Below are 18,629 nucleotides of genomic sequence, written 5' to 3'. Positions count from 1 at the left end.
TCTGTATTTAGACCCAGGGTGCAGCCAAATTAAATATTAAACCTGGATACTTGAGAGATAAACATCACAATCACATCCGGAATTCCAGCTGCTGGTCAACCACATCCTTTACCTGTTCCTCCATTCCCTTGAACGTAATGCCCAACTCGCGCTCTGCTCTGGTGGTGTCAACGCCATAATTCGTGCTTTCAACTGGCGACAACGCCCACTCCACATCCGGATACTGCTCTCGCACAAATCGGTCGACATCAGCCCATGATCGTCTCTCTGCAGCGAGCAGATACGAGCGCACTGCATTCGTATCCCCATCGTCGCTATTTAAAGGGCCAATCTCCAATGCCCTGACATGCGCTGCAGCTACATCATCCACATGCACACCCAGGAACTGTCCGAAAGCCGGCGTCTCGGATACGAGCGATGTCCACAGCATACCCGGGGTCCCGGACAGTTCCTCTGCAGTTGTCTGCACGAGGCTGCGCCCGAACACGAATACGGGGTGTAGAGAGATTGTGGTGAAGCGCGGTTGGTTCTCCTTCACGAAGTCAAGAGTGGCCTTGTGCGCGGCCAGTTTGCTGGCGTGGTATTTGCCCATGGGTGGGAGGGTCGGAAGCACGCTCGGATCAATGGTTCGGTCAATTGGATCGGTTTCTAAGTAACAAACATGTCAATGCAAATACGAAGGAGAGGACAATACAATGGCCCTCACCTTTGACGACCATGCTGTCTCTCTTTCCACCCTGCGGAATCATCGCAATGACCGACGATGTAATAACAATTCGCTTTATGGAGGATGACTTTGAGGCGGCTTCTAATATAGCTTTCGTCCCCTCCAGGGCTGGGGTGAGTAAATCATCGGTGCCCGGAGCAGGTAATGGTGAGGCCAAATGGAGGACATATTCCACGCCATCGAGGACATCATCGTAACATCCTCTGACGGTGAGGTCTGGCACGATGGCAAAATCCAGGTGGTCCGTATATTTGCTGAATATGCTCTTTAGCTTTGGGGCTTGGTCTGCGCGTCGGATTACCAGGCGGACTCTGTATCCGGCTTCAAGAACATTCTGGGTGACAGCTGAGCCGATGAATCCTGTTGATCCGGTTATTAGCACAAGCGAGGTCATCTTGATTCGTTGATCGTTGATCGTTGATCGTTGGTCTTTTCAAATGTCTTGCTCCGAGTATATGCGATGCAAGGCAGTCCCAACAAGCTGGCCTTCTCCAGCCCTTTTATCGTCCAGCGGTCTTCCATTTGTAATTTTGTGCATTAGAAATCAGAAATAAACTCCTATGTCCGATATATGTGGTCGTGGTGGCCATGTTTAATAATTCGTTGGGTTGAACCTCGGTGCCGGAACGATCACTAATCTTTGCACTGCCAGCCCTATACAAGCACCTGGCCATGATCAGTAATCTCCACGTTTGACACAGGAAATACATGTCTCTCATAGCGACGTGATGATTGCCATGCCCGAGGTTTGACGTCGGTTACAATGTCGGCCATAAAAGCACATTCATACGGTATATATATCTATAACATCAACCATGTAACAAACTCGTTCCAACACGATAAATATTTAGAGTAACGACCAGGATACCGCCGAAACAATGCCCGCTGAACCAAAGACGATTCCAATCCCCAACACCTACGCCAACCCCCCAGATAGCCAAGTCCAAATCTCCAACTATCCAGACTCCACACCAGGCGTCACACCCATCCAAATCGTCAAGCTCAACCGTCCCGAGAAGCTTAACGCCATCACGGGCGCCATGATATACTCGCTGATCGACTTCTTCTCAACGGTCTCCGTAGACGACCGTGTCAAAGTCGTCGTCTTCACCGGTGCAGGCAAGGCATTCAGCGCCGGCATCGACCTCACTGGCGACTTCAGCCAGGACAAGAACAAGCTCCCTCCGAGCCAGATGCGCGATCCGGGTGGTACACTGGCGCTAGCGATGTTCAATTGCACCAAGCCGATTATCGTCGCGTATAATGGGCTTGCGGTTGGTATTGGAATGACCTCGACTCTGGCGGCTGCTATTCGGTACCTTCACTTTCTACTTTGTCTTTTACGATGTTTATGAGGATACACAATTACTGACTTGCAGACAGCCTCGCTCCAAGAAATTCCGAATTCGGCTTCCCCTTCTCCAGGATCGGTCTAACGATGGAATCAGCCAGCTCATTCTTCCTTCCCCGGATGGTCGGATACAGCAACGCGACGTACCTCCTGGCCACGGGAAAGCGATACCCAGCACACTCCTCCGTGCTTCATGGAGTGTTTGCCGAACTCCTGCCAGAACCGACAGACGTCCTCTCCCGTGCTGTGGAACTTGCACAGGATATCCTGTCAAATGTGAGCACAATGGCTGTGCATCTCAACAGGCAGCTTATCTGGCGCAATGCGGGCTCTGCGGAGGGTGCGCATTTGGTTGATAGTCCGTTGCTGTATGATATGTTTGGGAGCCGGTGTGTTTCAGAGAAATATCGCAACGTGAGCACTGGGTATCTTACTGACTGGAACAAAACAGTGACCATTTGGAATTTAAGAAGTCGTTCTTCGAGAAGCGGCAGGTGAAGTTTACGGATGTGTTGTCTGGGGACGCACCCAGAACGTATCCCTGGTGGACTGAGCTGTCGGTGGAAACGAAGCCGAAGACACAGGGGGCTGATAGTAAATTGTGATATAGGGCTCAGGGAAATATTATGGCTACTGTAAAGACATCTGGTGGATTGCGTGTGCAGGAAGAGGGTTCCAGACCGAACGTACCGTGTGACCCATCTGCAGAAGCTGACTCTTGCTCCCAATCACTCTCACCGGGCACATTTGTGTGCCCACTTACATAGTTTAGATATTCTCGGCAGATAGGCAGCATAATATGCAGAGTCAAGAGTTATTCAGTATATTGGGAACCTAGTCTGAACCAGGAGCGTAATCATATACCTACGGTTGATAACCTTTTAAGCCCTGTGAGTTCTTACCACACACCCGGCGGAGACTTATATGAGTTGCCAGAGGCCGAGCAAAAAGGATAATAAGCATCTTCTGACAGGACTGGGTTTTAGATACTGCGGGAACTCATTTGGGATGGGGCCAGCTGCGTCGGCAATAACTACTGCTCCCTTCGTCACTCTTCTCACGTCGATTTACAGCGCCACCATTCTCATTTTCCAGGTTCCCCTTCACATGCGGAATATACAGCCAATTTCCAAAATGTCCTAATACCGCGAAGAGTTCCTCCCAGATTTGCTTTTGCTCATGTAAGCTTGAATCGGGATGCGCAGCCACCAATCTAGTTTGCGGGAACCAATTCCTCGTCCTCGTCGGTGCCACAAGCCTTAGGCATATGGTACTTCTGATCAACAACCCTAATCCTGAGATAGCCGCTCCACACTCTGCTTCGTAGACATCCTCGACTCCAGTCTCTCCTGCGTGATCAGATATGCCTCTGGCAGAATATCCTGCGGTGGGCGTCCCAGTATCATTTGACCTAGACTCTCCCCAGCAAGCCACGCACTGGGCATACCATATCCACAGTAGGCAGCACAGATCCACTCACCCCCTCCTTCTCTATCGGTGATTGATGCAGGCAGCCGGCCAACCAGGGGCATCCCATCCGACGAAAAGCACATTATACCCGACCAGGCACTGACAATTGACGAAGTTCGCGCGTCATTCTCACCATCATGTCCAAATAAGGACAGCACCGAGTCTTTCAGGTACGTGACAGACGAAGAAGAGAGCACGGTATCATTCGCCGACAACATATCTGCCACACCGGACTTTTCCCCGCCAAAGAACATAGTCCCCGTCTTGACATTCTGCATGCCGTATATCAGACCATCGGCAAATGTGTCGTCTTTTACGTCGTTATGTGGTTCGTAGTGGACCGCCCATGACGTTGAGTTGGCCCTATTCTGATACCCAGCCCCCATGTCCTGGACTGTCATCGTGCCCTTGAGTGGATATAGCGGCCCTCGCAATGATGGCAAGAGATGTCCAGTGTATCCATTGGTGCAGTATGCGACATGGCGGGCTCGAATTTCTCCCCGCGGCGTACTTAGGGTGTACGGGTACTTCTCGTCTGTTGTAGGGTCGAAACTCACAGCAGCAACAGGGGTACCTGTCTCAATCGCCAGGCGAGAGGGGAATTTCTTCGCCAATACTTCGAATAGTCTGGTAACTAATCTGTACGGCCATATAGTACCTCCTGGGTGTAGTACGCCGCCGACAACGCCGAACACGCCATGCTCCTATGATGATTAGAGCTTAGATATTATAGCTGGTGCGGGGTGATCTTACCCGCTGGCATCTGTCCGGAGCGAGGATGTCGTATATACCCTTGAAATCCGGATGATCCGCCTCCAATTCCCCAATGCCCCGTTTCACATGTTCAAACGAGGCACCATCCTTATAACAGCGCAACTTCACCACGTCCGTCAACTCCGCGTACTCCACGGCATCAATCTCAGCCGCTACCTCACGCAGCCGACGCAGCGTCTTAATATTGAACTGTACAATCTTCCCCGCCATCTCAGCGCCAACTGTCTCCTTCAGCTTCACATATATCTGCGCGGCATTGATCGCCAGCTGTCCGCCATTACGGCCCGTAGCGCCCGAGCAGAGGGTGCGTGCTTCGAGGACTGTGACTGTGCAGGAGTCATGCTGCTCAAGGAGAGTCTTTGTGACGCTGGCTCCGGTGATTCCGGACCCGATGACTGCTATGTCGGTGGTTAGTGGGAGTGAAGCGCTTTGCGCACTGGATAGTGGGTGCGGATCCTTTTGCCAGTAGGCTGCTGTAGGGTTTTCCCTGGGGAGTCCGGGGTCTGATGAGATTATTTCTGGGGGCGTTAATGTCAACATAGTGGCTGGTACTTGGGTTAGGTGGACTTACTGGCTATGGCTGCCGAGGACATGATTGTCGGTTGTGTGAAGGTCTGTTGGGTATGGGAGTTGGAGAATGATACAATATATTACTAGTAAACTACCCCGCGTCCAGTCGGAATGATAAGCCGATCTTAATTGATTATTCATGAAGGGCACAAAAGACAACTTTAAAACAAAAAGTATACAAGTTAATCAACATGTACCCCATAGCCCATCCACGCCGCCAGGGCCTCAATAGTAAGTAGGTAACGCCAAGCATATGAGCACGGGGCTGTATGATGGGTGGAAACAGAGGCGAAGACAGCTTTGACTCCCTAGACACCAGCTATATTTATATAAAGACTTCAGAGGCGCATGGTCATGGGCCACGCCAACATCGGAGTATCTTAGCAGAACAGCCTTATAATTCATTGAGATAACATTGCATCCTAGCCACCATCCCAACCCGTCGGGGTCGTCAAAGTACTACACAGTAAAGAAAGCCGGCCAAGCCTCCGCAACAGCCTGTGCAACCGCATCCTGGATCTCCAGTCCAGGGTGATAATCATTAAACCACAGACAAGTGACCCCGTCCTCGTTATAGCAGGTTGCAGCATCACCGCCCGCATCAAGAAGGTCGTTAAACGCGGGCTGTGTATCGACGACCTTAACAACCGCATCCGAATGCTTGGTCGCAAAGGCATCCGCCTTCTGCGTGAGCTGGGTATTCCAGCTTGCAATGGCCGCTTTCAGGTGCGTGATGGTGTATTCTGCGTTCTCGCCCTCGGTGATGTAAGGTGATCGGTCGGTTGCTGCTGTTATTAGTCAAACGTACAATTCCATAGCAGGAGCAGATACATACGAGGAACGGTTAAGATGGCGAAGTTGCGCGCTCCGCCGGTATAGACAAGCTCGATTTGCTGGAACAGCTGGTTGAGGATCTCGGTTGCTAGGGCGTCTGGGCTTTCCTGATACCACGCGCCACCGACATCGTTCACGCCCCTAGTCAAGGTTAGATATGTAGGTTCGTAGTGATTATGGCCATGGGTGCAGCTTACTCCCAGACAGCGACAAGAGTATTATTCGCAGTCCACGGGGCAGATGGCGGCGGTGGGGCAAGGTACTGCTTGAATTCGGCCACCTGGTCAATGAGCGAGAGTACCTCGGGAGAGTACGGTGGAACAAGTGAGGCGTTGACAGTAGCGCCGCCATATGCGAGGTTGTAGTTGAGAAGAAGCGAGTTGTTATAAGTGCCAACAAGATTCCCGATCCAGTTTGCGCCGCCTGCTGATGTCCATCCTGGGAATGGGGGGTTACCGAGAGGGTTGGACGATGAGGGCTGCTCTCCGGTGATGTTGAATTCAGTGGCTGTGTATGAGTCGCCGAAGCTGATGAGGTACTTGCTTCCTGGGGCCCGGGCGTGGGGGACTGCAAGGGCCGTTGAGGCCAAGAGGGCGAGAGAGAGGGTCTTCATGGTGCTGTTTCTGTGCGGGCTTCTGGACGGCGTGGTAGCTGAGGGCAGGCTGATTATATTTTACATGGCAAGAAAATACCTGACGGATTAATATAATTCATGTTGTGAGGTAAATGATCTGGTTGTCACAAAAAGAATACTCCGTGTCCAGTTACGGATCACATTTTGCCGTGAATCAAGAAATTGTCCGCAGATAAATAGCAGTGGGTAGTCATTCTTGGAGATAAACTGCTGCGAAGACGTTTACCTGAGACAGCCCCTGTTTGATAGCCAGGAACTAACAACCAAAATGGACAACGGAGATTTGGCCGAGACTTGGTCTAAACAGCCCTGAAGAACGCACAGACTTAGTCTAAATTGCGACGGGCCTGCAGGCCTCTAGTACAGTCCAACCTGGCTATAGCAAATCGAATGAGACCGACGAGTGATCTTACTATAGCCAGGTTCTTTTTAAAAAGGGGACCTGGCTATATCCGGGTTCGGTATAAGCGGGTTTGACTGTATTGGGAGTAGGTCTGAATGTCCCCAGGACGTTGAATGGACTCCACTGGCAAAGTGTCTTGATACCATCATATAGGGTTACGCGTGTCAACATTAATATGGTTGACCAATGCACAAATCAAGTAGATGCTTTTTAATGATAAATCCATCACCAACTCCCACATCAACCCCTAATCGTACTTCCTATACGGGTTCCCCAGGATCTTCTCCTGGAAGCCATCAATAGCAGTCGTATGCGCCCAGGGCTTCAAAGTGGTCTCATCCTTGACCACGGACGCAAAGCACGAACTCCAGCCCGTGCGCGGATAATGCTTAATCGCATCCTGCACGGTATCGTCATGCACCAAATGCGAGTGCGCCCCAGTATTATCTGCCCAGTTAGTCTTGAAATATACACGCAGAAGGGGTTACACACCAAAAATCGTCGCAAGCTGCAAGATCTGCCCCATACAAGTAAGACTCCCCGTCTGACACAAATTCTGGTGTCGAATAATGGCCTCTGCTACGCTCTCCGCCTGAGGCTTCGACGCCACTGCATTCCCGCCCGCAGAGTCCTTCTGCAACAGATCGAGAGCGAGGATTCCGCCAAAGAACTCGTGGCTCAACAATGTCGCGCGTAGGTTCTCCGGTGTACCACCGATATCATGCAACAGACACGCCAGGAAGTATGTCTCGTCGCTGAATTCCCAGTCCGGAGCGACGTAGCGCTTCATCGCCAGGCCGAGGTGGTATACCCGGAGGCTATGCAGGTATACTGGTTTGGGCAGATTCTTGCGACAGTATTCATCGACTCTACGGGCGAGGGGGGTGGCAGGAGTGGGTGTCTCAGAGACTGGAATTGCGACTGGGCTGCCCTTGGCTGTGAGATTTGCGTCTTTGAAGACGGTCTCTGGATTTGCAGGAACGGCGGCGAAGCCGTGTTGTTTGACAGGGTCCGACATGGCAGTTTCTAATGTGTACTGAATGAAGTGGGAAATTACGAGGTTGTTGGTTCTTTCATTGCAGGAGATGACGCTTTTATACCAAAGTTCGGATGGCCGGGATTGATGTCATTGGGCCATGCAGTCGCTGTCAGCTTTCCCGTCCTTATAAACCATTGGCAATGACTTACAATAGGCCGCTCTAGACTCGACAGGGTCTTTGTTGGTAATATGGTTTTATAAGCAGTAATGCTAACTCTACCGTAAGCAAACAACCGGTTCACAAATAATTATATAGTGAATCTTCACCACAATTGCAATTAATAGCACAGCGTGAGTCACAACACATTCCTAGCGCTCGAGCTGCTACTCGGCTGGTATGTTTACTTTCCGTGCTCAGTTTGCGCACGTTGTAGCTTCTCTCCCAGGTCGCTCTTCGCTCTCAGGATGGACCATCATTCTATCGTATCGTCTACCGCACTTGCTCTGTACCTGCCACCTCTCTACCCAGACAGACATGTCTGCATAAGTTGCTCCTTCTTTTACCCAGAATGCCAGGCCGAGAATGGACCTTCCATGTATAGTGTTGGATAATGTTGGAGCGACGCGGCAAGACCAGGACATCTCACCACTCTCGTCTATTTTAGTTATTCTAGTCCCATTTGCTACTTATTATTTTTAATATGAGTGATACGAAGTCCATTTACTCGATCCTAAACATCGGCCACTGCACGGAGACTATATTCAGTGCCCTCCCTCGAGCGCACCTCAAGTCCCTTCGTCTAATCCGCAAAGACTTCAACCATCTTGTCACGCAGCAGTCGAATCTCTTCTCAAGGGCGTACATCTCCTGCGCAGAGCCGGACATTCGTGCTTTTAAGCTGCTCGCCACTAGCCACCTCAGAGAGTACGTTACAGAGCTGGTCTGGGACACCACGGTTGGACCCCCCGTCAATGTGCGTCTAACGTTCCCGCACCGCGCTGAGGACTTCGCCCTGATCAGGATTATGGGTTCCTGGTCAGACGATGCCCGAAAGGGCGTTGACTTGAAAATATTTCTGAGGAACTTTGCCGTCTTTCCCAAACTGAACAGTGTTGTCTTCACCGAGTTAATGGGATCTTTGGTTCACACTACACAGCCTGAAAACCGGCCTTACGAGTCCCCTGCAATGAGGTCGTGGCTCAAATTGGAACTTGGCCCCCTTCCTCATATCCCGGCTTCTACGGAGACGCCTCTTAGGTTTGACATGGTTACCACGACGATCGATTGGGCAATGAACTATATAAGGCGCGAAGACGCGGCTTGGATCCCTCATTTGGAACTCGGTCGTTACACGTCTGCAACCAGTCGAGCACCGATTCTGTTCTTGGTGGCGATGAGCGTTCTCCAGCATAACTCGAAGCGCTTCCTTGTTGAGGCGACCTCCGAGAAGTTTGCACTTCATGGCATAAACGACAGCTCGTGGATGAAAAAGTTGGATGTTGTTGCGTCGCCCAGAGATACCGCATTGACAGGAGAGCCATACGATCCCCTACAGTCGCTCCAACACCTCTTCCTGGGCCTAGATAATCGGAAGGAAGAATGGGAACATCATACGAATCGGTTGCTTCAAGCTGTCAAAGCCCTGCGCTTGCGGGAGTTGGAACTATCGCTGGTGAAGAAGGAATGCCCGTACAACATTACCATTCCAGATTATACCCAGATCCAGAAACTCGTACTGAAGAAGTTCGTCCTTACAAATGAGGAATTGAAGTCAACGACGCTCGAGTGGTGCTATCATGCCGGGCTGGAAAGTCTGCACTTGGTTGATTGTGAGATCATCACCCGTACAGACACACGACGAGACGTTGTCCAGTGGCTTATAGAGCTGCATATTCGTCCCTACAATACCCCGACCTTTGGGTCGTCACCGGAGACAGAACCGCTTGATATGGGATCCCGAGAATTCGTTTTCTACAATAGACTCGATCTCCTGGCCGGTGGACCCCTGCGTCAACTCAATGTCTTTTTTGATAAGCTCGTTATTTGCAATGTTACTCCTTAGGTTTCATAATGGTTACTTATAGAATAGTACAGCAGAAGTCCTCCTCAATCGCCAGTGTATTCGACAGTTTCCTCTCTATTCAAGGTATTAAAGTAAATGCTAGTATATTACGGCGGCGACAATCACACTGGCGACCTTCCTGAGGGCTACACCTACTTTTCTGCCTGTCATATGTGGGAAATGATTATTGATTGACTGATATATATTTGTATTCTGACTACTTGCAAACCAATTAATCACTGTCTAATACAACAACCTCTGCCTCTGCTTCACCAACACTCTCCACGCCGAGTATATCGCCCGCATTAACACCTGTGATGAAAGCTCCATCTCCCTCCTCGAGTACAGCATCCTCTCTCCAATCCAGACGGATGCTCGCCTTTCCACCCTTCGTCATAGGCAGATGCACATAAACATTGCGCTTCTTCTTCTTAGACACAACCTCATTCCCAGCACCAACGGTCCACTCAAACCGCCCCTGCGGCGCAATAATCCCAGCCCCCATCACAAAGTCCGCATGAATGGGAATCGTCTCCGGGATACTCGGAGCAGCCTCCTCTTCCTCCGTCGGACTCGCCTCAGGCCCAGCCTTCAGCGGGGACAGAATAGGCACAAACGCCTTCCTCTTCGCCGCTTCATCAAACGTCCGCGTATGATAATTCGGCTTCAGCCCATGCTTCCACGGCAACGCCCAGATCTGCAGGAAATGAACGGGTTTGTTCGACTCGTTCTGCTCGGAGTGCGCAATCCCCGTGCCCCCAGTCGTGAACTGCACATCGCCCCTCTTCATTCTGTAGAATGACTTCCCCTGCTCAGATTCTGCGCCCCGCTGCACCATACTGTCCCGATGCGTCAGCTCGCCATTCAAGATATAGCTAAAGATCTCCGCATCGCGGTGCGGGTGTGTGGGGAAGCCGTTTTTGGCTGCGACGCGGTCTTCATTCAGCACGCGCAGGCTGCCGAAGTTCGTGAAGTGGTGGTCGTAGTAGCTGGCGAAGCTGAATGTGTGGAAGGACTTGAGCCAGCCGCCGTGTTCGGCGTAGCCGCGGTCGGCGGAGCGCCGGGCGATGATTTTGGCGTGGTTGAGGGATTTGGACATTCTCTTATCTCTGTTCTGCTGTGCTGTGCTGTGCTGTGGAATGTAATGTAATGGTGTTGTGGATGTTTGGAGGGTAGTAGGATATCTTTTTCTTTTTTTTGATGATTGTGCTTTCACGGACTGTGTCTGGGAGTTTATATACTTTGCGTCATGTGGGTCCTGGTGCTTTTTATAAGCATCGGATAAGCATGAGTGAGGGACTGGGATGGGCTGGAGCCGTGAAGAACCTTCGAAATCCACGAGGTCTGATTGGATAAGGCTTCAGAATGCTGAGCCAATTTCGTCCTCCCGCAAATCAAACCGGTTTCTAATAATCAGCTAATAATGCCGTTGCTTGTCTTGTCAGCGGTCGCGGTACAGCATAAGCTTATGCAGGTGGCATTACTAAGCTGGATTAATTGTGTATTGCTTGTTCAACAATGTCGACACTCGACAGTAGTCCCTGGATTTACTTCTAAATTAATAGTTGATTATGGGCTACATATTATTTGCTTATCATCGACAGACTAGAATGCAAAGCCACTTGGCTGTAGTACTTTCATCAAATAACATTGGTACAGTCGGCTATCATCCGTCTAATAAAGCCCTATAACCGCCTGTATACTATAGCATAGCATAGCAACAAAATCCGTTCCCACGCCCAATGATTGTCGAAATCATCATGTCAATCACCGCAGGCCTCTACTCCGTAGCGAGCTTTGATAGACATAGCAAAGTGGCTACTGATTAGTAAGTCCAATTTGCCACCAACGGAGATCTTTTCCGGCCATCAACAGTATTCTACCCCTTTTCCCCATCGTCGGTATGAAACTCTACGTCCCAGAGCCAAAATGTCTTTCTACGCCCCAGGCTGGGACTACAATCGGCTCCTGAACGCCACCAGCGCCGACTGGATGACCCTAACCGACGAACAACACAGCACCATGATGACCGGCCTTAAAGAAGCAGGTCTCTTCGACGGGGTAGTAGCCGAATTCGAGCGGCGGGACAGGGGAAAAGAAGACGCAATTGAAGCCGCGAAGCCTGAAGAGCAGCGACTCGCTGAGCGGGAATTAAACGCTCCATATATCGACACGCTGAAGCGCGTGTTTAGATTCGACACGGACTGGTCTGAGTGGGGTTTTGTGGTCTTTCGTGCTGGGCTTTATGGCGCCCAGCATGAGGCGCGCTGGGAGGAGTTTCGTGCGCGGTGGGATTTGATCTTCGAGCAGGAATTCAACGCGCACAGGGGGTATCATCCCAAGTCGGATCGGGCGATGGAGTTGTTTCGGTTTCGGTGGGTGGAGGACCAGGCTCTTGATATGGCTGCGCCGGAGGAGGTTTCGCGGTGAGCTTGAGTGACCTCCTTTTTATACCCATGGGTAGAGCTTGGTGTCTGTACTGGGGCTGATTGACTATGGCTATTACAGACGCTTTGATAGTATGTGGCAGGATCTCCCGCGCGGATTCACGACGTCTACTTGTCTGATGGTCACCCCTGAAGTCGTAGACTCTATTCTCAACTCGCCATTACCATCGTCTGCAAAGCAGAGGGAGCGAGTCAGACTTCCATTTGTGGTTGCTGTGTCGAGATCTGCTCACGTCCCATTCCCAGAGGAAGAGGAAGAGGATGTATTCGGGGCTGACTTCAAAGGACACTTTCATGTTGCTGTGGAGTCACTTTTGGGTACCTTCTATGGGATTGTTGCGTTGGATATCATCGACCTCCCTATATTGGTTGTGGGTATGACGAATGAGAGGGATGTTTGGTGTCATCCCCATCGCGGGGGCGTGCGGCATTATGAAGAAGGTGAAGTCTAACGCATTGGCCATAGATATATGGGTGTTTCATGAGGTCGTTATTGTATATAATAAGATACATACATAGATACAATACAGCATGTGCATTGAAGCTAGGCTAACCCTGCAGCGTCCCCAAGTATCTCACAGACCCCAAAGGATCACCACCCCGAATAATCTCATCAAACCGGTCACTCAACCGGGCGAAATTCCTCCCATAGCATCCCAGCTCTCGCAGTCGGATAGAAACCCAATCCTGGTAAATGCGATCGGGTGTCGCAATTCCTGCAAGGAAAAGTTGCCAGGGGATGCGCAGCATCAGCCGGGGTCTACTCCGGTGGAGCCGCAGCGATAGTTCTAAAACATGTGAAACGGCCGTTTCGAGGGGCATTAATCGTGAGGTGGAGTTGTGTGTGCTTCCCAAGCAGAGATAGAAGTAGACGATTGTGCCGTAGAAGGCGATGGATGCCCAGTACATTGTTTCCATGACGCGGCGGCCGTCGCTACCGACGTCGCACGAGTGGGCGGTTTTGGCTGAGGAGAGGACGACGTCGTATTCCTGCGATGTGAGTTCAGCAGTAGTGATGGTTCAGATCGGGGAAGACGTACCTCTGATATGCTAATGATCTCGTCGACAATCTGGATGTAGCTTTCCTCTTCTAGCCCTGAAGGGCTGTTGTTGAATAGCTCACCAATCCTGAACTGCAGTACATGGCTCTGATGGTACAGTCTCAAGCCAGGCAAGTTTTCAAGATCATCCAGCTTCGCCGCTGCTGGGTAGGTGTCCCCCCAGAACCGAGAGGGCGATTGCCGACTAATCCTATACAGATCCTCCAAGGTTAAGCCGTCAATTCCAGTTTCCGCCTGAAGGAACAAACGACACAGGCTATCGTCTATCGTCGCGGCGCCAGGACCCCGAAATACCGCCGGTGTATAGAAGTATAGTGTCCATAGCAGGAATAAAGGCACAGCTGTCTGGCGAAGGTCATCTCGAATAACCCCTCTCTTACTGACAGGGCCATGGGCCGTTTGAGAATGACCCACGGTATCGGAGCAGGTTCCAGACGGTAGGATGGCGTCAGTATCGGCCTCGAAATCGATTGCTCTCGGGTGATCTCCATTCTTCAACGACGGAACAACATGGTCCACAAGGAGACTATGGATGCCGCGAATATGAATATTTATAGCATTTGCGCCATTTCCGAAGCGGTTCTCGTAGTCTATAAGTAGCCATAGAGTAATGAAGATGGCCTCGACCTTTTCAGGCGACCTTTCATTACTATTAAAAGCTTCGCGAAGACCAGACAGAGCGCGACCATAGTGTATTCTGCCGTCAATATCGGATGAATCCGCACCTGCAGAGAGACTCAGACGCTCCTGGCCGTGTAGTCGAGACTGGTGGATTTCACTTGCGGTGCTGGCCAAAATCGCACTCATGAGCATGGGCTGTTTCACAGCGATTTTCTGATACGCATAGGAGATCGTAGACCATGGCCAGTGTTTTCCGAGAGCAATAACCAGCGCCGAATCCTGGAGGTAATCTAAACAAAGACGATCAAAGGGCGACAAAGTAAGGGAGTTGGCCGCCTGCACAACACTTCCCGAGCTGGGTATCGGATGGAGGGGCATTGAAGCCGGCACAAGAGGACCCTGCGACTGAGACTGCGTGCATTGACGGACTGCAATACGCCGTGTTTTCCTCCGGGGAACGGGCCCCTGCCATTCGCAGCGCATGCGAGCTGCCGAGCACCGCCGGCAGTGTGGCTCTGCCTGGCCTCCAATGCGGAGCTTCTCTTCGTCGCACTTGACCTTGCGGATGCGACACGTGCGGCAGCCTGAAGAGTCAGTTCTGAGCTTGATCTCTGTGTCGGGAGGTTATTACCGGTTCTGGACCGCGTTTTTCCGGGCTTCGGCCTGTTCGTCTCGTCCTGCTGTGTATCCATCGCCTAGTCAATATGTAGATGAGCTACAGAGCAGCTTTTACAGAAGTCCGAGTCTGGGGTAAAGTGGCTTTGAGCGGGGATGTGGGAGTGAAGTCTCCAACTTCGCCTGAATTGAACCAAAATCCGGAGAGCCGAGCGCCGCACTCTGATTGGCTGCGTCGGCTGTATAAGGGCTTCCCCAATCTCGCCTAACAATCCATTGCTTCCAGGATGATCTCGTCAACTCTGGGAGATGCTGTACGGAAATGCGGAAAATGCCCGGTTTCTTCTATTTAAGCCACTGCCTTGACGCTCCTTCAGTAGCACATTCCCAGTAATACCCACAAAATGACTCAGACCGTCCAAGTACCAGAACAGCGCTTTATCGACGCAGTCCAAGACTGTCTGAACCGATATGATGCGAAATTGCAAGCCATAAATCAGAAGGTAAGTGCTCTAGTGTCTTGTATTGACACTGCTAACTCCCCAGATCTGGTCCAATCCGGAACTGGCATACGAAGAACACGAAGCTCACAAGAACATCTGCGACTTCTTCGAAGCCCTGGGCGATAAGAACTACAGCATTCGCCGACAGGCTTATAATCTACAAACCGCATTTGAGATTGAATATAAACACGGGGATGGCGGCGGGCGTGTTGTGGCATTCAACGCAGAATACGATGCCCTGCCAGGAATCGGGCATGCCTGTGGCCACAATCTGATCGCCACAAGTTCAATTGCTGCATTTATCGCAACCTGCGAAGCTATGAAAGCTGTCTCCGGTAGCAAAGGATTCACTGCTCGTTTGATCGGTACCCCGGCTGAGGAATCGGGGGGTGGTAAGGTCCGACTCATCGATAACGGGGCATATAAGGACGTGGACGCCTGCCTTATGGTGCATCCTATGCCCATGGCGCCGGAGTACCCCAATCTCTTGAGTGTCGCAACTGCCACCACTGGAGGGTATCTTGCCAATGATAAGGTTACGGTTACCTTTACTGGAAAGCCTGCTCACGCTGCTGCTGCGCCCTGGGAGGGTATAAATGCGCTTGACGCCGTGGTAGCAGCGTATGTCAATATCTCGCTCCTCAGACAACAACTCCTCCCATCGCAGAAGGTCCACGGTGTTGTAGTGAATGGTGGTGACCGCCCGAATGTCATTCCCATGTCCGCCACTGTGAATTATTATATTCGCTCGCCGACCGTCAAGACGCTGAAGCCTCTTACAGAGAAGATTATCAAGTGCTTCGAAAGCGCAGCAATGGCCACTGGATGTAAAGTGGACTTTGAATGGTATGTCACTTTCTCCTTATGATTCCTTCACTACTAAGGCACGATAGGGGCCTCTCGTACGCAGATCTGAAGACAAACACGCCAATTTGCGACAGTTATGTGTCCGCCTTGCGAGCAATGGGCCAGCAGGCCGTTTTTACAACTCCACCGCGCGAGGGGTTTGGTGGCGGCTCCACTGATATGGGTATTCCTTCCTATTCTTCAAACCCGGCCCTCCAATGTGAAAGTTGACAATGTTTAGGAAATGTATCATATGTCGTCCCAGGCTTCCACGGCATTTTCGCCATCCCAGCCGACGGCGTCAACCACACCCCGCAGTTTACAGCAGGGGCAGGGTCTATAGAATCGTATAAACGGGCAATCAGCTGCGCAGCAGGAATGGCGATAGTGGGGTGTCGGATTTTGGACGATCAGAGGTTTGCCGAGCAAGTCAAGGCGGACTTCTTGAAGGACGAGTAGCATTTACAGTAGTCATAACAAGTTTAATGGTACACCCATATTATACTCTCTAGATACCAACGAGCCTGCCCTTTTCCCCTCGAAATTGGCGACGCAAGATGTATTATTATTTGACATGACTCAATGGTAAATAGGTCTACTGTAGTCTATTCCACGCAATTTGCCAGTCTCGTATCTGCCCCACTGGGTAAAACCTGGGGAAATGGAACCGATTTAGCGTTGCCGATGCAGCCAATGACTGAAGATTGAGAGAGTGTTAGTGCTTCGCTTATCACCTTTAAGCCGATACCTGGTGCGGAGAAGTAAGCCATTTGATGTTGGGGAGAGGCTTGTATAAATAGGATGTCACAGTAGGAGAGTAGTCTATTCCCCCAATGCTATCGGACTAACTACACCTCAAGCTCAGCATGACAGACACAGGTGAAAAGAAGTCTACTGACTTCGATCAGCCAGGCTTTGAACTAGGAGAGCTTCAGTCGGAGCCCACCTTCTCTCCCGATGCTGAGAAGAGGCTTGTACGCAAGGTCGACTTAATGTATGACCATGCCTACTCTGATCCATCTGCACTGTTAACCAGATAGGCTGCTTCCCCTAATGCTCTTCGCCTACATGATGGCGTTCCTCGACAAGCAGGCCCTGAACTACACCTCGCTCATGGGCATTAGAGAGGATCTGCATCTGGTGGGATCGCAGTACAGCTGGTCGTCTAGTATCTTCTACTTGGGATATCTGTTCTTCAGCCCGATTGCCTCGCTTCTGCTTGTCAAGTTTTCGCTTGGGAAATATCTCGCTATGAATTTGTAATTTTCTACCCGTCACTGCCGGTATCAACTAATATTGGATAGCATCATCTGGTCCGTTATCCTGGCCTGCCACGCCGCGACGACGAACTTCACCGGAATTATGATCGTTCGCTTTTTTCTGGGCTGTACAGAAGCCAGCATCTCTCCGGGCTTCAGTCTTATAACGTCTCTGTGGTATCGCGCCTCAGAGCAGCCCCTCCGCCACGGCGTCTGGTTCTGTGGGAACTCGATCTCCCTGATTTTTGGAAACCTGATTGCTGTTGGGATTTGGAAAATAGATGGTGCTCTTACGCCATGGAAGGTATTAGTACCCTTTTACCTGTTCATTTTAGACATGGCTAATATTGTATAGTGGCTGTTTATAATCTTCGGCCTTGTTACCTTCCTCTGGGGCATCCTGATGCTCTTCCGACTCCCAGACTCGCCAACCAACGCATCCTTCCTGACGGATGATGAACGTGAAATTGCGCTTGCCCGACTTCGATCAAACAAGGCCGGGTATAAAACAAACAAGATAAACCGGGAGCAGATTGTGGAAGCCTTCATCGACCCAAAGACGTACATGTTGGCTCTATATATTTTAGCAGCCAACATTCCCAACGGCGGATTCACCACGGTAACTGTACCAATATATATTTCGGTACCCATATACTAACAAGTTTACAGTTTTCGGGTCTCATCCTGAAAGGGTTTGGATATAGCACATTCCACACTCTGCTGCTCGGCATTCCCCCGGGTGTCGTTCTCTTCATACTCGTCCTGGGATCGTATGTCACCTCCCCTTCCCATCAACACAACTAACACCACCCAGATCAATCGTCGCGTCCAAAGTCCGCAACAGCCGTCTCCTAGCCTGCGTCTTCACCACAATCCTAAGGTACACCCCTCTCAAACCGTCATGGCACCTACCTAACAAACGTTACTAGTATAATCGGCACCGCCCTCGTCTACGGAACATCCGCAATCGCATCCCGCTACGTCGGAATCATCCTGATGGGGACATACTCCGCCGCAATGCCCGTGACAATGGCAATGATAACCTCGAATATTGGCGGGTTCACAAAACGCTCGACAGTGAATGCGATTTATTTCGTCATGTACTGCGCGGGGAATGTCATCGGCCCGCAGCTTTTCTTTGAGAGTGAGGCGCCGACGTATCAGGTTTGTACTCTCCCTACCTACCCACCTAGCATCCTAATCAGCGCTCGTTATCGAAGAAGAACTAATGACCTGGTACCTATAGAGTGGTCTCCAATCTATCTTGGTCTGCCTTGCCGTTGTGGTGGTTGATTGTATTGGGCTACTTGTTTACCTACGGGTGGAGAATATGAAGAGGGATAGGGCTGCTAGAGCTGGAGGTCAAAGCCATATCCAGAATACACCAAGGGACGAAGGGCTGGCGGATGTGACGGATCTAAAGAATCCTACTTTCCGATATGTCTTTTAACAGCCTGTTGTTATTTCCTGGT

At 50.9% G+C, this 18,629-nt stretch overlaps 11 protein-coding genes across 11 annotated transcripts; 5 read left to right on the top strand and 6 right to left on the bottom strand.

Annotated features, from left to right (window-relative positions):
- Positions 1 to 70: 70 nt before the first annotated feature.
- On the bottom strand, positions 71 to 1,121 carry APUU_51439S (uncharacterized protein; the record flags this gene model as incomplete). Its single annotated transcript, XM_041706547.1, has 2 exons — positions 71 to 648; positions 707 to 1,121. The coding sequence occupies 2 exons, from the start codon at positions 1,119 to 1,121 to the stop codon at positions 71 to 73; spliced, it is 993 nt and encodes a 330-aa protein (XP_041558922.1).
- Positions 1,122 to 1,605: 484 nt separating this feature from the next.
- Positions 1,606 to 2,683, top strand: APUU_51438A (uncharacterized protein; the record flags this gene model as incomplete). Its single annotated transcript, XM_041706546.1, has 3 exons — positions 1,606 to 2,042; positions 2,111 to 2,467; positions 2,530 to 2,683. 3 exons carry the CDS (start codon positions 1,606 to 1,608, stop codon positions 2,681 to 2,683), a joined length of 948 nt encoding a protein of 315 aa, XP_041558921.1.
- Positions 2,684 to 3,367: 684 nt separating this feature from the next.
- On the bottom strand, positions 3,368 to 4,915 carry APUU_51437S (NAD(P)/FAD-dependent oxidoreductase; the record flags this gene model as incomplete). Its single annotated transcript, XM_041706545.1, has 3 exons — positions 3,368 to 4,252; positions 4,302 to 4,840; positions 4,894 to 4,915. The coding sequence occupies 3 exons, from the start codon at positions 4,913 to 4,915 to the stop codon at positions 3,368 to 3,370; spliced, it is 1,446 nt and encodes a 481-aa protein (XP_041558920.1).
- A 436-nt stretch (positions 4,916 to 5,351) lies between these two features.
- Positions 5,352 to 6,339, bottom strand: APUU_51436S (SGNH/GDSL hydrolase family protein; the record flags this gene model as incomplete). Its single annotated transcript, XM_041706544.1, has 3 exons — positions 5,352 to 5,677; positions 5,728 to 5,867; positions 5,924 to 6,339. The coding sequence occupies 3 exons, from the start codon at positions 6,337 to 6,339 to the stop codon at positions 5,352 to 5,354; spliced, it is 882 nt and encodes a 293-aa protein (XP_041558919.1).
- Positions 6,340 to 7,010: 671 nt separating this feature from the next.
- On the bottom strand, positions 7,011 to 7,781 carry APUU_51435S (putative urea hydro-lyase/cyanamide hydratase; the record flags this gene model as incomplete). The annotated part of the gene is made up of 2 exons (XM_041706543.1): positions 7,011 to 7,210; positions 7,256 to 7,781. The coding sequence occupies 2 exons, from the start codon at positions 7,779 to 7,781 to the stop codon at positions 7,011 to 7,013; spliced, it is 726 nt and encodes a 241-aa protein (XP_041558918.1).
- A 662-nt stretch (positions 7,782 to 8,443) lies between these two features.
- Positions 8,444 to 9,805, top strand: APUU_51434A (uncharacterized protein; the record flags this gene model as incomplete). The annotated part of the gene is made up of 1 exon (XM_041706542.1): positions 8,444 to 9,805. The coding sequence occupies one exon, from the start codon at positions 8,444 to 8,446 to the stop codon at positions 9,803 to 9,805; it is 1,362 nt and encodes a 453-aa protein (XP_041558917.1).
- Positions 9,806 to 10,037: 232 nt separating this feature from the next.
- APUU_51433S (pirin family protein) lies at positions 10,038 to 10,904 on the bottom strand (the record flags this gene model as incomplete). Its single annotated transcript, XM_041706541.1, has 1 exon — positions 10,038 to 10,904. One exon carries the CDS (start codon positions 10,902 to 10,904, stop codon positions 10,038 to 10,040), a length of 867 nt encoding a protein of 288 aa, XP_041558916.1.
- An 830-nt stretch (positions 10,905 to 11,734) lies between these two features.
- Positions 11,735 to 12,704, top strand: APUU_51432A (uncharacterized protein; the record flags this gene model as incomplete). The annotated part of the gene is made up of 2 exons (XM_041706539.1): positions 11,735 to 12,231; positions 12,314 to 12,704. 2 exons carry the CDS (start codon positions 11,735 to 11,737, stop codon positions 12,702 to 12,704), a joined length of 888 nt encoding a protein of 295 aa, XP_041558915.1.
- A 97-nt stretch (positions 12,705 to 12,801) lies between these two features.
- APUU_51431S (uncharacterized protein) lies at positions 12,802 to 14,626 on the bottom strand (the record flags this gene model as incomplete). The annotated part of the gene is made up of 3 exons (XM_041706538.1): positions 12,802 to 13,242; positions 13,293 to 14,518; positions 14,566 to 14,626. The coding sequence occupies 3 exons, from the start codon at positions 14,624 to 14,626 to the stop codon at positions 12,802 to 12,804; spliced, it is 1,728 nt and encodes a 575-aa protein (XP_041558914.1).
- Positions 14,627 to 14,953: 327 nt separating this feature from the next.
- APUU_51430A (M20 family metallopeptidase) lies at positions 14,954 to 16,357 on the top strand (the record flags this gene model as incomplete). Its single annotated transcript, XM_041706537.1, has 4 exons — positions 14,954 to 15,052; positions 15,096 to 15,898; positions 15,946 to 16,082; positions 16,140 to 16,357. 4 exons carry the CDS (start codon positions 14,954 to 14,956, stop codon positions 16,355 to 16,357), a joined length of 1,257 nt encoding a protein of 418 aa, XP_041558913.1.
- Positions 16,358 to 16,764: 407 nt separating this feature from the next.
- Positions 16,765 to 18,607, top strand: APUU_51429A (uncharacterized protein; the record flags this gene model as incomplete). The annotated part of the gene is made up of 8 exons (XM_041706536.1): positions 16,765 to 16,892; positions 16,939 to 17,157; positions 17,203 to 17,461; positions 17,513 to 17,776; positions 17,827 to 17,927; positions 17,972 to 18,037; positions 18,087 to 18,321; positions 18,404 to 18,607. 8 exons carry the CDS (start codon positions 16,765 to 16,767, stop codon positions 18,605 to 18,607), a joined length of 1,476 nt encoding a protein of 491 aa, XP_041558912.1.
- Positions 18,608 to 18,629: the final 22 nt, after the last annotated feature.

Source organism: Aspergillus puulaauensis, chromosome 5 (assembly GCF_016861865.1).
Source record: "Aspergillus puulaauensis MK2 DNA, chromosome 5, nearly complete sequence".
NCBI classification, from domain to species: Eukaryota; Fungi; Ascomycota; class Eurotiomycetes; order Eurotiales; family Aspergillaceae; genus Aspergillus; species Aspergillus puulaauensis.
The sequence above is the reverse complement of the archived record's forward strand: the minus strand, read 5'-3'. Positions and strand labels throughout refer to the sequence as shown.